At 59.4% G+C, this 15,904-nt stretch overlaps 2 protein-coding genes across 5 annotated transcripts in view; both read right to left on the bottom strand.

The window, feature by feature from the left end:
- LGR6 (leucine rich repeat containing G protein-coupled receptor 6) overlaps positions 1 to 5,800 on the bottom strand; it is a 120,096-nt gene extending 114,296 nt beyond the window's left edge. For all 4 annotated transcript variants that reach the window (XM_047705640.1, XM_047705642.1, XM_047705643.1 and 1 more), the window contains exon 1: positions 5,387 to 5,800. In XM_047705640.1, coding sequence (XP_047561596.1) covers positions 5,387 to 5,598 — 212 coding nt within the window. In that variant the 5' untranslated portion in view covers positions 5,599 to 5,800. The remainder of the gene's footprint in view (positions 1 to 5,386) is intronic.
- Positions 5,801 to 8,458: 2,658 nt separating this feature from the next.
- Positions 8,459 to 15,904, bottom strand: part of LOC125085792 (receptor-type tyrosine-protein phosphatase V-like) — a 25,986-nt gene continuing 18,540 nt past the window's right edge. Inside the window, 19 exon segments of the mRNA XM_047704539.1 lie at positions 8,459 to 8,634; positions 8,851 to 8,986; positions 9,344 to 9,504; positions 9,613 to 9,723; positions 9,869 to 9,997; positions 10,138 to 10,214; positions 10,305 to 10,383; positions 10,497 to 10,653; positions 10,751 to 10,818; positions 11,164 to 11,299; positions 11,389 to 11,549; positions 11,960 to 12,082; positions 12,809 to 12,862; positions 12,864 to 12,944; positions 13,907 to 13,983; positions 14,068 to 14,158; positions 14,321 to 14,414; positions 15,075 to 15,122; positions 15,246 to 15,372. Coding sequence (XP_047560495.1) covers positions 8,575 to 8,634; positions 8,851 to 8,986; positions 9,344 to 9,504; positions 9,613 to 9,723; positions 9,869 to 9,997; positions 10,138 to 10,214; positions 10,305 to 10,383; positions 10,497 to 10,653; positions 10,751 to 10,818; positions 11,164 to 11,299; positions 11,389 to 11,549; positions 11,960 to 12,082; positions 12,809 to 12,862; positions 12,864 to 12,944; positions 13,907 to 13,983; positions 14,068 to 14,158; positions 14,321 to 14,414; positions 15,075 to 15,122; positions 15,246 to 15,372 — 1,970 coding nt within the window. The 3' untranslated portion in view covers positions 8,459 to 8,574.

Raw genomic sequence — 15,904 nt, 5'->3', positions numbered from 1 at the left:
AGGATCGCTTCCTCCATCCTCCCGGGGGCTGGGAGCTCAGGAGCTGACTGCGCTCTGTGAAAGGCCCAAGTCCCTGAAGGGCAGCGGGAGGGGGCGTTATTAGTACGGAAGGAGGGAGTGGGGGAGGCAGGTGGCCAGGTGATCTGAGAGGGCTCTAGAAGATCACACAGGCACCTTACATCCCCACCCTGTCCCAAGTGGCTCTGTTCTTCTCTTTCTGGGCCTCAGCAGATCATTTGCATGTGAAAAGATGGAAAATAGCCATAAAAAATCGTCACCATATGAAAGTGGGTCTGAACAGGAAAGACACCTGTGCTCCCCTTTGTCTCATGAGCTGCCCCCTCCCCTTCGGAGTAAATACTGTTCCCGCTTCCAGGTTCAAGATGAAGAAGCGACTGTGGAGAGGTTAAGTAACTAGTTCAAAGACGCACAGCCCCTAGCCATGGGGGCGGAGACTGGAGGCCACAGCCGGAGTCCCCCTGGCCTCTGGGGCAGGGACTCCGCACGCAGCGCCCGGTCCCGGGTCCCGTCCGTCCCTTGGCCTGGTGGGCACGGGGCAGTCGGGAAGCAGGCATCCCTTGGCCTGATGGGCACGGGGCAGTCGGGAAGCGGGCTGCGGCTCATGCAGGGCCATCAAGGTTGAGAGCCCATGGCACGCGGGAAGGCAGGATTGAGCAGGGGGTGGGCTGGGGGCCAACTCTGCTCAGAGCCAGGCCTTCTCCTCCGCCAGCCGCCCCACCCGGCCTCGCCCAGCACCCGCTGCTGCCAGAGCCCAGAGGTTTCCTTTTTCTTTTGCCTAGGGTTGTTTCCTGCCTTTCCTTTGAACTGGGGTGTTGGCTCTCACCCTCCTCCAGCGACCCCCCAGGACTGCCCTCTGATGGCCCCGTCCCCCCGGGCTGCCCTTTGGAGGAAGGCTGGCACCCCGTTTCCTGGAATCACTCTCCCCGGCTTTGCCCTCCTCCTCTCTGTCCTGGTCTGGGCACCGTCCGGATCCTCCCCCTTCCCTCAGTCCCTTCCTCTACTGCCCACCTCCGCCATGCAGTTCTCCCTGGAGGCTTTCTCCATCCTGCCTCACGGGAGCAGGCTCGGGACTGATTTCCCCCTGTCTCTCCCACTCCAGTTTTTCCATGAAATGTGTAGACACTGAGGTCCAGAAAAGTATGGGAGCTCGCCTCACAGCAACGGAGGGACCGAGGATTAGAACTCACAGACTCCGAGTTCCAGGAAGGCAGAGATGCTCAGGCTCTTCGAATCTACCAGAAAGGGAAACTGAGGCCTAAGCCAGGAAGGGTAGCCTTGGAGGTGAGACAGGAGACCAGGCACACTGAGCTCCCGGGTTCATCCTGCCCAAGGCCAGCTCTCATCCACTGAAGCGACTTGTTCATGCTTCATGTTGGGAGCAGCCTGACTAGGACTGCCCAGAACGGCTGCCCCTCTCTTAGCCCCTGAAGCAGTGGGTGATGGAGACAGATGCTCAAGGCCAAGTACAAGTGTAGGAGTCTCAGGCCTTTTACAACTTGCCTCCCAAAAAGGCTTTTCTCCCACCACCCACTCCTGATACGGCTGGACATTGGGAACAAAATGAGGAACACAGAGTAACTACCTGGATTCTCCCACTGGGGGAAACCTCTGAGACTTAGCCAACCAGTATTTGCTGTCTGGGCATTCCTGTCCCTTCACTGTGTGTATGTGGGGTAGAATACAGCAAGAGGCATCATGTCTTTGTGTCACCATCAGACTGGGATGCCCCAGAGCTCTACCTCCTCCAGATGGGTTCCCAGGACACCCTACTCAAGAAGAAGGTCCAAACCCCAGGGAACCTCATGGCAACTCAGTTTGGGAGAACACTTCAAAAAATGAGAGACATTTGAAAATTGTGGGTATTTCAAATCTGACCTCCCAAGCTTGATCAAACAGAGCTGGCATTGGGCCCCAAAAGAATCATAATTTTTGGACTTAGGTGTCAAAGCAAAGGTAGCAGTTGGGTATAAAGAAGACTTTCCGGTCTTTGCTAGAACCAAGATGGAGGAAGGTAGAGGTGTGTGCACCATGAGAGGTCACTGGCTAGAAGGACGGAGCCTCACCTTCCCAGGGTGAGGAGGCAGATGTGAAGTAATTTTGATTGGGGTGGGTCTAGGACCGCCAGGTATCTTCTGGAGTCCATAGTTCGTTGGTGCCTCCTATGGTTCAATCTACGGCCCCTTCTAAGAATCTTCAGGTACCCTCAGGCCTGCCACTTCCTGTACACCCAAGTGCTTTAATCTTATCTTTCACTTTCTCCACCCAGTGTCAGGAAGATGTAAGTGTCCCCTCCCCTCTCATCCCCATCCCTACTGTCAACCAACACCTTGGACCCCAGAGACCCCGAAAAACCAAGCATTGACCAAGACCAGCACCTGCAGATTACTTCCGAGCACACACCTCTCTTCTTCCTGCCACATACCATTCCCTTTGGATTCATTTTATTTGAATATTTTATTTATTTATTTATTTGAGAGAGAGAGTTGGTGGAGGTGGGGAGAAACAGAGGAAGAAGGACACACCGACTCCATGCTGAGTGCAGAGCCCAGTGTGGGGCCCGAGATCATGACCTGAGCCAAAATTAGGAGTTGGACCCTCAACTGACTGAGCCAGCCGGGTGCCCCACCCTCGAGTTCTATACCCACCCGTGGACTCAATTTCCCTCCTGTGTGAAGTGTCCTGGGGGCTTGTTCCCACCTCCACTGCACACCCAACAGCAGGCATGATAATAATAGTCGCTATTTCTACATCACCCCTTGTGTGTCAGGCACTGTTCTGGGGACTTCTTACAGACATATTATCTCACTTAATCCTCCCTGCTACCTGCTTGTCTCTGTACACAAATGATGAGCCCAAGGCTCAGAGGAGTTCAGTGACTCAGTAGGTGGCAAAGCTGGGAAGGAACCAGGGTTTGGGGGCCCAGAAAGAGAAGCCCTGCTGGTTCCATCATCAGTCTGCAACGTCCTTCACTAGGGCTGGGCTCCTCGAGGCGGGGCCAGACTGGGCATTGCCGGACATTGCTGAGAAGGAAGGGAGCTCCATGACCTCCCTGCCCTCACTCTTCTCAGTGACAAACCCTCCCTCCTGAGAGGCAAAGGAAGAAGGCTCATTCTATGAGCCACCCTCAGGCCAGCTACCCCCAGCAGAGACCCCTTCATCCACTACCCACATGGGACCCATCCGCAGCCCAGGGCAGCAGCCGTGGTTCTCTACCACCTCCCTCCAGTATTCCAGAGCCCATCACTAAATCCCCCACATTGCCTCAGGACCCTACTCCGTCTCCTCCCCTCTCCCACAGGTCTGAGTCTTTTTTTTTTTTTTTATTCATTTATTTGACAGAGAGAGATCACAAGCAGGCAGAGAGGCAGGCAGAGAGAGAGGAGGAAGCAGGCTCCCTGCTGAGCAGAGAGCCGGAAGCGGGGCTCGATCCCAGGACCCTGAGATCATGACCTGAGCCGAAGGCAGTGGCTTAACCCACTGAGCCACCCAGGCGCCCCCACAGGTCTGAGTCTTGGGAGAGAAAGCCTTCCTCTATTTCCACGGTCCCATAAGACAAATTCAGAAGGTGCCACCTCCACTGGACCCAGATGCAGACCTCACAGCCCCAGGGAACTGTGACAAGGCAGTGGAAAACCTTCCATCAGCATAGATGCTGGGATGCTTGGATTCCCAAGGTGGCATCGTACCTCTCTTACCCCTAGTTCTTCCAGAAAAAGGGTCCGTCTGGAAAGACAGGTCCTGAGAAAGGAGGTTGGAGCACCCAATTTCTGGAAGGCCCCATTCCCCACCCCCCATGCAACCCAGAAAAAAGCCCTTCCTTCTGCTCCCCTGGAGAAAGACAGATGCCATTGCCAAATGCTTTCTAGCCTCAGAACCCTGTCTTCAAATGAAGCAATGTCATATACCCCCAAGATATAAAATGGCTAAAAGTGGGGCTGCCCTAGCTGTTGCAGACATGGGGGCCAGGGCCAGTCCTCCTCTGGCAGCTGTGGGGACACCCTCCTAGCCCCTTAAAGGACTCACAGGGTTTACCCCTGCCTTCACCTCCTGGGCTCTGCAGGTTTCAGTTTGCCCTTTTGGAATATGAACACTATTTTCTCCTCTCACTCTCTGCCCTGGTCCCCAGCCTGTGCCTCTTGAAGTCAAGAGGGACATCCAGCTAGGGACAGAAGGACTGGGAGGGGAGCTCCATGAAGGATTGCAATTCAGGGCCCTCCACAGGCCTCCAGGACAGCCCCACAGCTGATTGCGCTGATCCCATCTAGCTCAACAGACACCTGCCGGACTCCTGTGAAAACTAGCCCAGCCCCTCTTCCTCAGGGCTCCCAGGTCCTGGAGCCCCAGAGCCTGTCCCTGGGACAGATGGTCCCAGACTTTCCCACCTGAACTTCTCTGAGAAAAGGTGAAGGAGCCTAGGCAGGGCTGGGGCCGGGGGTGGGGGTGGGGGGCGCAGATTTCCTCCACAGAGCTGAGGTGGGGGTGGGGTTAGGTGGTCTGTAATGCGCTGTCACACCCTCCTCTTGCCCAGGTGGGAGCAGGGAGTGCTTCCAGCCCTCAGGCTCTGAGGGGGAAGCTCCTCTGAGCCTTCCTTGGGACAGCTGTCCCCAATAGGGTCCCCTCACAAGTCCATCTCACCCCAACTCAGCTCTAAAAATGGTTCTCTGGTTTTCAGCCTCGGCGCCTGCCCACAAATTAGTGTCTCCAACACAGCCTCTTGGGACATGACTTCAGGGAGGCCCCTGGGGGAGCTGGGAGGCCTCAGCAGAGGGAGATGGTGCTGGCAGGGGCGCTTTTGGAGAAGCCAGGAGTGATCAAGGCCCCTCTCTCAGCTTCTGGGATAACCCCCACCACCACCAACCAGGCCACCCAGCCTCTGTGTGACAGCTCTGCTCTCCTTGCCATGCAGAGGAACAGACAATCTCTGCACCCCACTGGAGGCCCTCCTCTCTCCTCTGTCACCAAATCAGTCAGCTTCACGCTCAGCCCCGGTCCTGGGCACTGCTGCGTTGGGGAGAAAGCAGCAAGAGGAGGGCAGGCCAGTCCCGGGGCCCTCCAGCTTCAGGGTCCAGACACCCACCTCTTACCAAGTCCGAGCTCCCACAGTGAACCCACAGACAGGGGCCACTGAGAAACCAAGGGAAGCCCAGCCTCACCACTTGTCTGATCCGCAGTCTCAGATTCTCCCTCCCCCCACCCGGCCCGCCTGACCGCTGTCCTGCTGCAGTCCCCTTGGAAGAGGACGAGCCCTCCCCGGATGCCCATGCCTCCTGGCAGCAGCCTGGCAGGTGCCCTAGCCGGAGGCCGGGGCTGGGCGCTAGCGGGCGGCCAGGCGGGAGCAGGGAGGGACGTGCGGGCTAGTACTCACAGGTAAGCCGTCAGGGGGTCCAGGTCCCCGGGCACGGCGGAGAGCCCAAGCTCCGAGCAGTCGGCCGACAGCATGATGCCGTCCTCCTGGCAGTGGCAGGGGGCCGGGCAGGCGGCGGACGCGGGGCCCGGCTGGGGGGCGCCGCCAGCGCACGGGGAGGCGCACAGCGCGGCGCACAGCCACAGCGTCCGCAGTCCGGGCGGGCTGGGCATCTTGGCGGCCGGAGCACCTGGCGGACCGACCGGCGGACGGGCGAGCGCTCCGGCGCGGTGGCGGCCGCTGCTCGCCTCTGGGTCCCGCGGCCGGGCCGGCGGGCTGCGCCGTCGGTGGGGACCGCCCCGCGGGCTCTGCTGGGTGTCGGCGGCGGCGGCGCGGGGACCGTGCAGTCAGAGAGGGGCAGGCATTGTTGAGTGATCTTCGTTATTCAGTTTTACAGGCTGGGCTTGGCAAGGGAGGGAGACACAGGCGGAGGAGGAGTCAAGGAAACTTTCTGCGCTGTGGCTCGCTCCCCTTCCCTCCTTCCTTCCGAGCTGGCAGGAATTTCATCCAGGAAAGAAAAAAAGAAAGAAAGAAAAAAAAAAAGGCAAAGAGAGACTCTAAGAGAGTGAGCAGAGATGGCATGTTAGGGACCTGCTCTTGCACTTGTTTGGAAACCATGGGATGTCCCAGGACCTAGGCTTGCGGGCTGGGGACCCTCTTGCCTGCGGGGTCAGCCACGGTCCCAGGGACTTGGAGGAGCCTCTCTGGAAGCAACCTTAAGAGTTCCCATGAGCCCCCAACCCCTCTACCACATTTTCCACGGAGACCCAAGAGGGAAGTGATTTGTTCAACGTCACATGGCTTGGGGAGGAGGGGGATCCCCAAAACTGGAATTCAGGGCCTGTCCTTGTCGTCGTATCTCCTGGAGGAGGGAAGTAAGGAGTCGTCCTGAAAGGGGTCAGGTGGTGAAAGGTTCCACCTTATGCAAGGAGGGGTCAGTGGGCAAAAAGGAAGGGCCTTCTCACTGAGCCCATCGAGCCCTGCCACCAAAGAAAGTGCGGATTTCCACCCAATGAATGTACTTTGCATGCATGCAACCCCACTCAGGTCCAAGGCCCTGGGATCAACTGGATCCTGTCCTGGGGACCAAACTAGGTAGACACTAAGCTGGGCTGGTTTATCAGAGGCTTCCTGAAAGTCCGCGGATGGGCGCCACCTGGAGTCCAGCGCAGTAACTGCAGCCCAGTCTCCCTGAGGCTGAGCTGGGGGCGAGGGGCGGGGTCTTCTGGTGGGTCCCAGGGCCTTGACAGGCAGGGCAGATGGTGGCTAAGGGGTGCATGAAGTATCTGCTCTCTTCTTAGACCAGACTGAGCTGGCCGTGCTTCCTTCACGTAGCCTTTTGCTTTCTCTGTTCTCTTCCACGCTGAACCAGACCCCAGTACAGAGCTAGAGCCTGCCCTCTCATTTGGGCTCTACCTTCCTGTGGCCCAACCAGAGAGTATTCCCCAACGCTTGGAGACTCAGAGGCAGCCATTATTCCTTCTACCCCATACCTCCAGACCCCTTCATACCTCACATCAACCACTCCCCACCCAGTCCCGTTCTCTGCCTCTGCTGTTAACCCCCAAGGTCCCCAGGTCAGCCATCAGATCCTGACCCCAGGCTCCAGTTGGGGCCATGGCCCTGAATGGGGCTGAGCCCCCTAGGAAGGCCAGAGAAGGTCCTGCACGGATGGTCCTGGCTCTCATTACCAGAAAAGACCCAGAAATGCAAGCCGCCCCTGCCTTCCCAGATCAGCCTCTGTTTCCGGCCTCACTCATCCATAGCTTGGCTCCATTCCCCTGCCTGTTTGCAGCTCCCGCTGCTGCAGTGTGAGGGGCCCAGACTGGAAAAACCATGCTTGAGCCCTGTTTCAACCTCAGCAGCAGCCCTTCATGGCGGGTTTTGGGGGGCTCAGAGCTAGTCTCCAGCCCGCCAATTTAAGGGTCATGATGGCCATGACCTCCATTCCTCCTGGGGAGCACCGGAGCCTAACCTCATCCTGGGAAGGGTCCTGATGGAGCAGAGAGCCCTTCCTCTGTTCCCCTTCTCCAACCAGGCCTGAGAAAGTCCCTCTCTCACCGCTGACCCCTCGTACTTTACTAGGAACTCAGGTTGGCCAGTGAGAGCTCTGCCTCCTCTTCCATTTGGGGATCTAACTGCATCTCAGGGCCTCCCACTCTGATTTGTCCAGGCTCTCTCTGTGCCCCGACCCCCATCCCAGGGCCTTCCACCAGGGACAACTGATGCTGAGTATCGGGCACCTCACTGTTCAAAATTGTACGGTCTAGTCTGGGAGTCAGACAGGAACTCATGAGGCCATATCATGTCATGTGGTGTGCAGTCCAGTCCTACAGGGTGGGACAGACTGCTTTCTCCCAGGTCCTCAACCCCACCCTATTTTCTGTTTCTCCTCCTGGTTTTCCTCCCTTCCAAAATTCCCTCCCTGCTTTCTCTCCTCCCTCCCTCCTATGGCGCAGGGGAGGAAGGAGGGAGCGAAGGAGCAGAGAAAACTTGGCCACTCTGGCCTGAGCAGCAGCATCCCATGAAGCAGCAAAGCCCCCAGCTCCTGCCTTCTTCGTACGTAGGTGAGGCTGCGGTGCCTGCGCCCTGGGGGCAGCAGAGAGGGGTTGAGGGCCACCCTGTGGACACTGGCAGGTAGAGATGGCTGGGGATGGCGGGAGAAGGCAAGCAAACGCAAGAAGGAAACACCATTGGTCCTACTGCATACAGGGGTGGGAGGTGGGGCAGGAGAACCCTGAGTAACCAGGGCTCTGAATCTGGGGCACCCCAAGACTCTAGAGACTCAAGTCTAAGGCCACTGGAAAGCTGGAAGATGAGGCAGCAGGGTCTGCTCCCCAGGAAAAGCCATCAGCATGCAGGGGGCATGTCAGACCCTTCAGCCAGACCCTACCCTGCTCAGGGTTGCCCACCAGGCCCTCCCATTGGGCCCCATGTTGCACAAGTCTTAGAGACCATTCCTTTCCTCTATGGAGGGTGGACGGACAGAACACATTCAGTCTCAGGCTTGACCACATTCTTTATTCCTCAACTCTGCCCGTCACAACACAAGAAGCCAGGCCCCAGCGGGTGTGCTGAGGCTGCTGGTCCCTGCCTGGCAGGGCCCAGACCTCTTCTGTTCCCACATAAGCACGATGACCAGTGCTGACTCAAGGCAGCCCGTCCATGAGTGCGCTGTTCAGACAGTTGTAGAAGTATATATACTGCTCCTGGGGGCAGACGTGGGGGAAGGAGCTTCACCCTGCCTGCCACATCTGGGGCAGAAAGTCTCCCTTGCATCTCCCAACCCTTAGGCTTCCATCTCAGAGCATCGTGGTCCCCAGCACCACCTAGTGGCTGCCCAAAGCACGCTGCCTAAAGACGGCTCCTGGAACCTTCCCTGCTCCCTCACCCCTTCCCACAGCTGATCCCTGGGGGCCTCTCACCAATGTTGGGGTCATGAGGCCACAGGCCAGTGACTGCTGCAAGGCCATGTTAAAGATGTCCACGGTGCACTCAGCCCCCGCCTGCTGTAGCAGCTGGTCCATGGCCAGGAAGGTGCCCAGCTGGGCCACACCCTTGCTGCAATTGACCTCTGGTCAGATGGGGTCCGGGGCGGGGGGAGGGGCAGAGAACACTGGGCTATCCAGGTATATGGGGAACCCCACCTGGGCCTGGGGACTGGGAAGGGACCCCTGGGCACCTAGTGGGCCAGCAGGCCGGGGCCTGAGCCAGGAGGGGGTAAATTCTTAAAAGATGTCATACTCCCCAGAGATATCAGGGCAGAGTAAGGAGATAGGAGCACTGGGAAAGTGTGCCCTTTTGACCCATGACCCAAGTCATGGGATGAGATGTGAGGACCTGCTGCAGAGGCAGTGAGGGGGTTTGGGCACCCACTCCCACACCCCCCCTCCCAGCCCTTTCTTTGTCCAGCAGCACCTGGAGTGGCTGAGCAGCGTGCCTGGCTTTGTCTTGTCCCGAGAGCAGCACCGGCCCACGGCAGCCAAGAAGGGCAGCAGGGTGGTGGCCGGGAGCTCCCGCCCTGGCTCCCAGCACGGGAACAGCAGTCTTTGCACCTGCCTCTCCTTCCTGCTCTTCCCCTGGGGGCAAAGCCATTGGCACCAGCCCAGGGAGGAGCAGAGGAAAACCAGCACAAGCCTCTTCCCCACACAGCCCAGCACCCCTCAGCCTGTGGGCCCGATACCTACATGTGTGACCCTCAGGAGGGTACAGGGCCAGCCTGCCATGCTGCTCTCGGCCACCCAGTGCACGGTCACCATGTCTGTGACAATAGGCCTCATCTCCGTTGGCCAGAACTCCTGTGACCGGGGACCAAGTCAGAGCCGCTCAGGTGGCTTCCCAAGCTCTCTGCCCACCCCTGGTCATAGGCCCCGCCATGAGCTCCCCCAGCCCTGCCCCAACACTGAGGCTTCCCCCCACCATCGTCTCTCTGCACCCCCTCACCTTTTCCCAGGTGTCAGGCGGGCACAGGGAGACCAGCACGTGGGCCCTGTGCTCCCACACCAGCTCCCAGAACTCCCGGGGCCCGGCAGGGCCAGTCAGCACAACGTGGTCATGGCCCGAAGGCCCACCCTGTAGAGCACACGACATTGGCTCCCAGGGATGGAGGGCACTCCCTGTCCATCACAGCTCTAGGGAGCCCCCAGAAACCCCAGCTCTAGCCCAAGAAGCACAAATGACCAGAGAGGGCAAGGGATAGGGCATCATCTCACAGAGAAAAGACAGGCTTCGAGCATCTCATTAGGGGGGCTGTCCTCCACTGGAGAAAACCGCACTTGATAGTCGTCGTCTGAGGGGAGATGGAGAGGGTGAGGGTGCCAAAAGCCCTCCACCCACGCCCGTTGCGGGGGGCCCACCCAGTGGGACCACAGGCACTCACAGGAGCCCGTGCTGTCCTGCTCATAGCCAGGAGGGGGTGCAGAAGAGTCAGCCACGTCGTTGATGGCCTGGAGCAGGAGCTGGCGCCACAGAGAAGGGCCTTAGGAGGCTCAGCGGGACAGAGCCCACAGAAGGGCCGGTTGGGCAGGGACAGCCCCCGCCCTGGTTGCCAGCCCCCTAGTCTGAAACACACCTTGTACTCCTTCAAGAAGCCAGCGTTGCCATTGGCCGCCCTCTTGGCGCAGGCCTGTGCAAAGTTTGTCACCAAGATGGGCTGGGACCTGGGGGAGGGGTGGACAGGGGACAAGGCACACGGGGTTCCCCAGCTCCCGCTTCTAGTCTTCTCAGCTCTGCCCATGGACAGGATCGGGGGCCTATTAGTGTGAGGGGGCACAGGTTCCCTGTGCCCCCTCACACCACAAGGGCCCCAAAGGAGCTACGACTCACTCGAAGGTGGCAGAGGGCCCTTCTAGAATCTTGTTCAGGAGGCAGCTGTGCAGGAAGATGTACTGGCTCTGGCAGGAGAAGGAGAACTGAGTCAGCTGAGGGAGCAGGGCCCAGTGCGGGAGATTTTCCAGCCTCCCACCAGCAAGGCAGGGATGGGGTGAGGAAGGCGGACGTCTGGGAACCTTCCCCACGCTGCCGCAAGGGGTTAAAGCTTGCAGGGGACTGTCCCACCTCCCCTCTGACAGAAAGGGAGACAGATAGGGTGGCTACCTGTTCGAACCCCCCCCCGCCAGGTCCCCTGTGTGTCCCTGAGATTCCTTTCCTGCCACCCCCCCCCCCCGCCCCCCAGACCGCTGTGGCCCCGGGGCCACTCACGTCCCGCCCACTCCTTCAGGTCCCTGTGGAGCCCTCACCGGGGTCTGGATCATAAGGGGCCGGTACAGCCGCAGCGCATACACAGCGTTGAACACGTCCACCGTCTGCTCCTCCTCCAGCTGCCGCAGCAGCCTTGACAGGGCCACAAAGGTGCCTGTGCGGCCCACACCCGCACTGTGGGGACAACCCGGGCTGAGTGGGTGGAGGGGGGTCCCCCCACCCCAAGGCCCCGAGCCCCGCCCCCCAGGCCCGCCTGCCCTCACCTGCAGTGCACCAGGATGGGGCCGGTGCCCTGGGTGGCCCTCGCCTGCTCCCGTACCAGCTCCACAAAGGTGAGCAGGGAGCGGGGGGCCTCAGGGACGCTGTGGTCTGGCCAGGTGGTGAACTGCAGCTGCTTCACCCTCCGCTGCTGTTGCTGGACAACCTGACGGGGGTGGGGGGCGTCAAGGTGGGGGAGCCTAACCCTGGGCTCCCTCTGCTCCCCCCTCAGCTTTCTTCACCAGATCCCTGAGGGTAGGGTGGCTGATGCCTGCCCCTCAGATTTGATGCTTCCCTTGCCCCCTTCCTTCCCCAGCCTCCTGGGTAGTCTCTGCCTCTGAGGGTGCCCAGGCAGAGGGGTGATGACGGTCCCTGGCTTTCCTGCCCTGGTCTGCCCTTGTCACAGCCTGGCAAGGCACATGAGCACGAGGGGTGTGGGGTGAGGCAGGAAGCCCTGAGCTCCACCTCTCACTGTGCAGCTTTGGAGAAAACTTTAACCTTCCTGTGCCTCCCTCTCCCCTCCCTAGCCAACTTCCCTGGACGGTGCCCATCCGCCCTGTACCCTGGGGCACGCACATGCTGCAGCTGGAATTCCCGCTTCGTCCACTCATCCTCAGGCTCCTCGGCCAGCAGGTGGACCATGATGTGACCGTGGGTGATGGGGGTAGGGTCTGCTGGCCAGTAATGCTCACACAGCACCTAGGGTCAGAGGGTCAGAGCAGAGGGGGTGGCTGTGGCTTTATCCAGATGACCCTTCCCACCCATCTTTCTGGTCACTGTCCCCCTGCTGAAATTCTGCTCTCTGTACCAACCCAGCTCCATGGCTACCTCGTCCAGAAGCCACTCTCCTCTGGCTGGCCTCTGGCACCATCACCCCCACACCTCTCATATGACCCTTAGGACTTCAGGGCAGCTGCTGGGGTCCTTTGCAAAACTAGGTGGCTTTATTTAGGGCTGTCTGGCCTTGCCTCACCGCGCCAGCTGGAGGATGGACCCAGCAGGCATTCTCTCTGTCCCAGGGCCCTGCATTGAGCAGTGCACGGAGGACACATCCACTGGGATTCTTGGAAGAAAGGATGCAGAATGCCCTATTTTTGATGCCCACCCTGGAGCCATCTGTACCCCATTCTCTCTCCTAACTTCTATGCCCTTCTCTGCCTAGAGCAAGAGGAAGTGGAGAAACTGAGAAACAGCAGAGGTCAGAAGAAACGGAGTCAACCTGGGAGCTTAAGTACCTAGTCCTTCCTCCCACCTCCCTCTTCTGGATGGCCCTGGGGACCCCGCACCAACCTCTAGGCCTAACTGGCTTCACTCCTGCCTGACCCACATTCCCAGACCTAAGGCTGAGACAGCAGGAGGGCCATTCCTGTAAGGAGAACGTTTGCCACCTGGTGGCCGTTCCTGGAAACTGCAGGGCATGCTCACCCTCCCATTCTCCATGCCCACAGTCAGCATGACAATGATGTGAACTTGCTGCTCCCCACACAAGCCGCCAGAAGTCCTCCAGAGTTTTCTTGAGAGGCCCTTGGGTGGCAATAAATTCCTGAGGGTCGGTGTAACCCTGTGGCGGTGGAAGACAGGAACGTGTTCCTCGGTAACCCCTTGGTCCCCCAGGCCCCAGCGAGCACACAGCAGTAAATGTCCTAGGTAAGATCTCCAGGAGGGAGATACTGAACACACGTGCGCACCAATAATTCAGATCAGGAGGGGTGGCTTCAGAGACCCTGCCACTACCGCCCTAGCATGACCTTTAAGGGGCCAGAACAACCCACATGAAAATAACAAGGTCCTCACGTGCCAGAAATAGTGTCCCCAGTCCAACCTCTTCACCAGCCCCTTTCTCAAACCAAACTCATGTTTCTTCCATGCTCAAAATTTTCCATAGCTCCCCATTGCCCAAGTAAAATCCAGAGCCCTTAACTTAACATTCAAGCCCCTCCTTCATCCAGACCCAATGTGCCTTTCCCGTCTCGTGTGCCACCACCAAGCAACCTCAGCGCCACACACCACCTGTACGCTCCCACTCAGCTCTTCTCTGGCTGTTCCTGCCAGCCGGAATGCCCTTCCCCTCTTTTATCTCTTATCAAAATTCTACTCATCCTTCAAGCAAGTACATGTCCCCTCCTCCAGGAAGCCTTTCTTGATTCCTCAGGTAGACTTAATTTCTTCTTCTATGTGCTTTGAGTACCATGTTTGTTCCCTTAACACAGCACTTGTCACACTGAGTGGTAGAGGTGACACACTCACGCAATGCACACGTGTGCAGGCACACGCACACACACGTGCAGACAGTGTGCTCCTTTGAAGCCGAGACTACAGGTAGCCAGCTCTGCCCCCGGCAGGCCCAGTACAGTGTCTGGCACACAGTAGGCCCTCAACAAATACCCGCTGGCCTGACTAGAGGAATACAAGCTGGTGATCTTCGAGGACAACTGCTGGAGCTAGGGTGGGACAGTGTGTCCTGCAAAGGCGCCCGTCTCCAAGCAGACACCCCCCACAGACAGCCCTGCAGGTGGCCCTTACTGGGACAAAGTTGGCATTGATGTAGTCGGAGTGGGGCTCTCCTTCCAGCTGGGTCAGCCTGACCCGGGAGTGGTCATCTGCAGACAGGAAAACTTGAGTGTCCGGGGCCGGGTGGACACACGGCCCCCTCCCCGTGCCCACTGCCCTGCTCCGGCCCTCACAGGGTAGCACGTGTGGGTAACGGTTCTTCGTGGCATTGGCCGGGTGCTCCGCCTCCAGTCTGGGCTGCTCCTTGCCCACCTCCTTCAGCTCCTGCAGAGGTTGGGAAGCAGGCCGTGGCTGCTGAAGAGGACCCATCTCACCCCACCCCCAGAGAGGGATGGAGGCGGGGGTGCACAGCTGGGAGCAGGTCCAGCCTGAGTGAGGGGCCTCAGGTCCTCTCTGCTCTGAGCCCGAGGGTGCTAGCGGCCTTACCTCGAACTCCTGAAAGAAAGCCTGGTGAGCATGTGCACTCTTGGACTCATAGCTCTGCCGGAAGCTTTGAATTGGGATGGGCCGGTGGGTCCGCCTGGTGGGAAGGGGAGAGGGTAGGCCGACAGCGGAGCCCCACCCTGAGCTCAGTGGGTGGTGGGAACAGAGCCACCAACCGACCTCAGTCCTGGCAGCTCAACCTGGTCACATGGGAGCATGCGTGGACAGACAGACCTGGACCCCACCTCGGGGCTGCCAACCCCCAATGCAAAGAGACAGACAAGGGGAAGGGGGGAGGAGGGCAGGGCAGTCAGGCTCCACACAGGAAGGCGCCCGCCAATCTTGCAGACCCCGTCCCTGGTGCTGAGGAGGGCTTCTGTGCACAGCCGCCGCTCCCTGATGTCAGTTCAAGGTGAGGTCAATGTCAGGGAGCGCAGGAAGGACAGAGCGTAGAGGGACAGATCTCACATCCCCCGAGAAGGAAAGGAGAGAAAGGTATTCAGCCCCACACCTCGCAGGTGGTTTGTCAGGGTCAAGGGCAGCACCTGAGAAGGAGGCTGAAAGAGCAGAGAGGAGCCAGAGAGCTCTGGGTGGGACACCTTTGCGAAGGTGTGACAAAGGTATGAAGAGACCAGGAAGGGATGTTGGCCCAAAGGGCAGGCTGCCGGGGACAGCGGGGGCAGTGGCCTTGTGGCCGGCGCAGGGCAGGCCCTCACTGCCCAGCACGCCACGAAGAGAGACGGGAAGACGCCCTCACCGCAGGTTGTAAGCTGTCAGCTCTTGGGAAAACCGAGTCTTATCTGCCCTGCGAAGGATGGAGAGGCGCATGGGAGTGAGCCCAAGGGAGCAGGGGCGTGGGGAGCATGGGGGGGGGGGAAGAAGCCCCTCCTCCCCCAGCCATGCTGGCTCCACCCACCCTTGCACTCACCTGTGCCCCTTCACCCTCCTCCAGCACAGCAGGCCCAGCACGGTACAGACGGTGAGGACACAGCCCCCCATGATGGCCACTGCTGCGGGGAGGGGCATGGCTGCCCCAGAGATGCTGGCCCGGGGCTCTAGGAAGGGCGAAGGAAAGGGTGGAATGGAGTAGCCCTTGTCCCCCTGTGGTGACAGGCCAACCTCTCCTGGACTTGAAACCTCGGGATGGAGGGCACGGTGACAACCCGCCTCTGAAGTCCCAAATTCCAGCCCAAGGCCAGAGATGGCTATCGGCGGGACCGTCCTGCACGGGGACCCAGGAAGCCCAGCCAGCTCTCCCTGCCCCTGGCTTCTGAGCATGCCCCAAAGACTCTCCACCCCTCTATGACCCTCTCAAAGAAAAGAGGGTGAGGACCTGGCTTCCTAGACCTTCTAGAACCGCACTGTCCAGTATGGTAGCTAGGGGTCCACGTGGAGCTATTGAGCGCTTGAAATACGGCTGCTCCAAATTAAGATTTGTTCTAAGTATAAATACACATGGGGGGGGCGCCTGGGTGGCTCAGTGGGTTAAGCCACTGCCTTCGGCTCAGGTCATGATCTCAGGGTCCTGGGATCGAGTCCCGCATCGGGCTCTCTGCTCAGCAGGGAGCCTGCTTCCCTCTCTCTCTC

Source organism: Lutra lutra, chromosome 15 (assembly GCF_902655055.1).
Source record: "Lutra lutra chromosome 15, mLutLut1.2, whole genome shotgun sequence".
Classification (NCBI taxonomy): Eukaryota; Metazoa; Chordata; class Mammalia; order Carnivora; family Mustelidae; genus Lutra; species Lutra lutra.
This window is presented reverse-complemented; position numbering and strand designations above follow the sequence as displayed.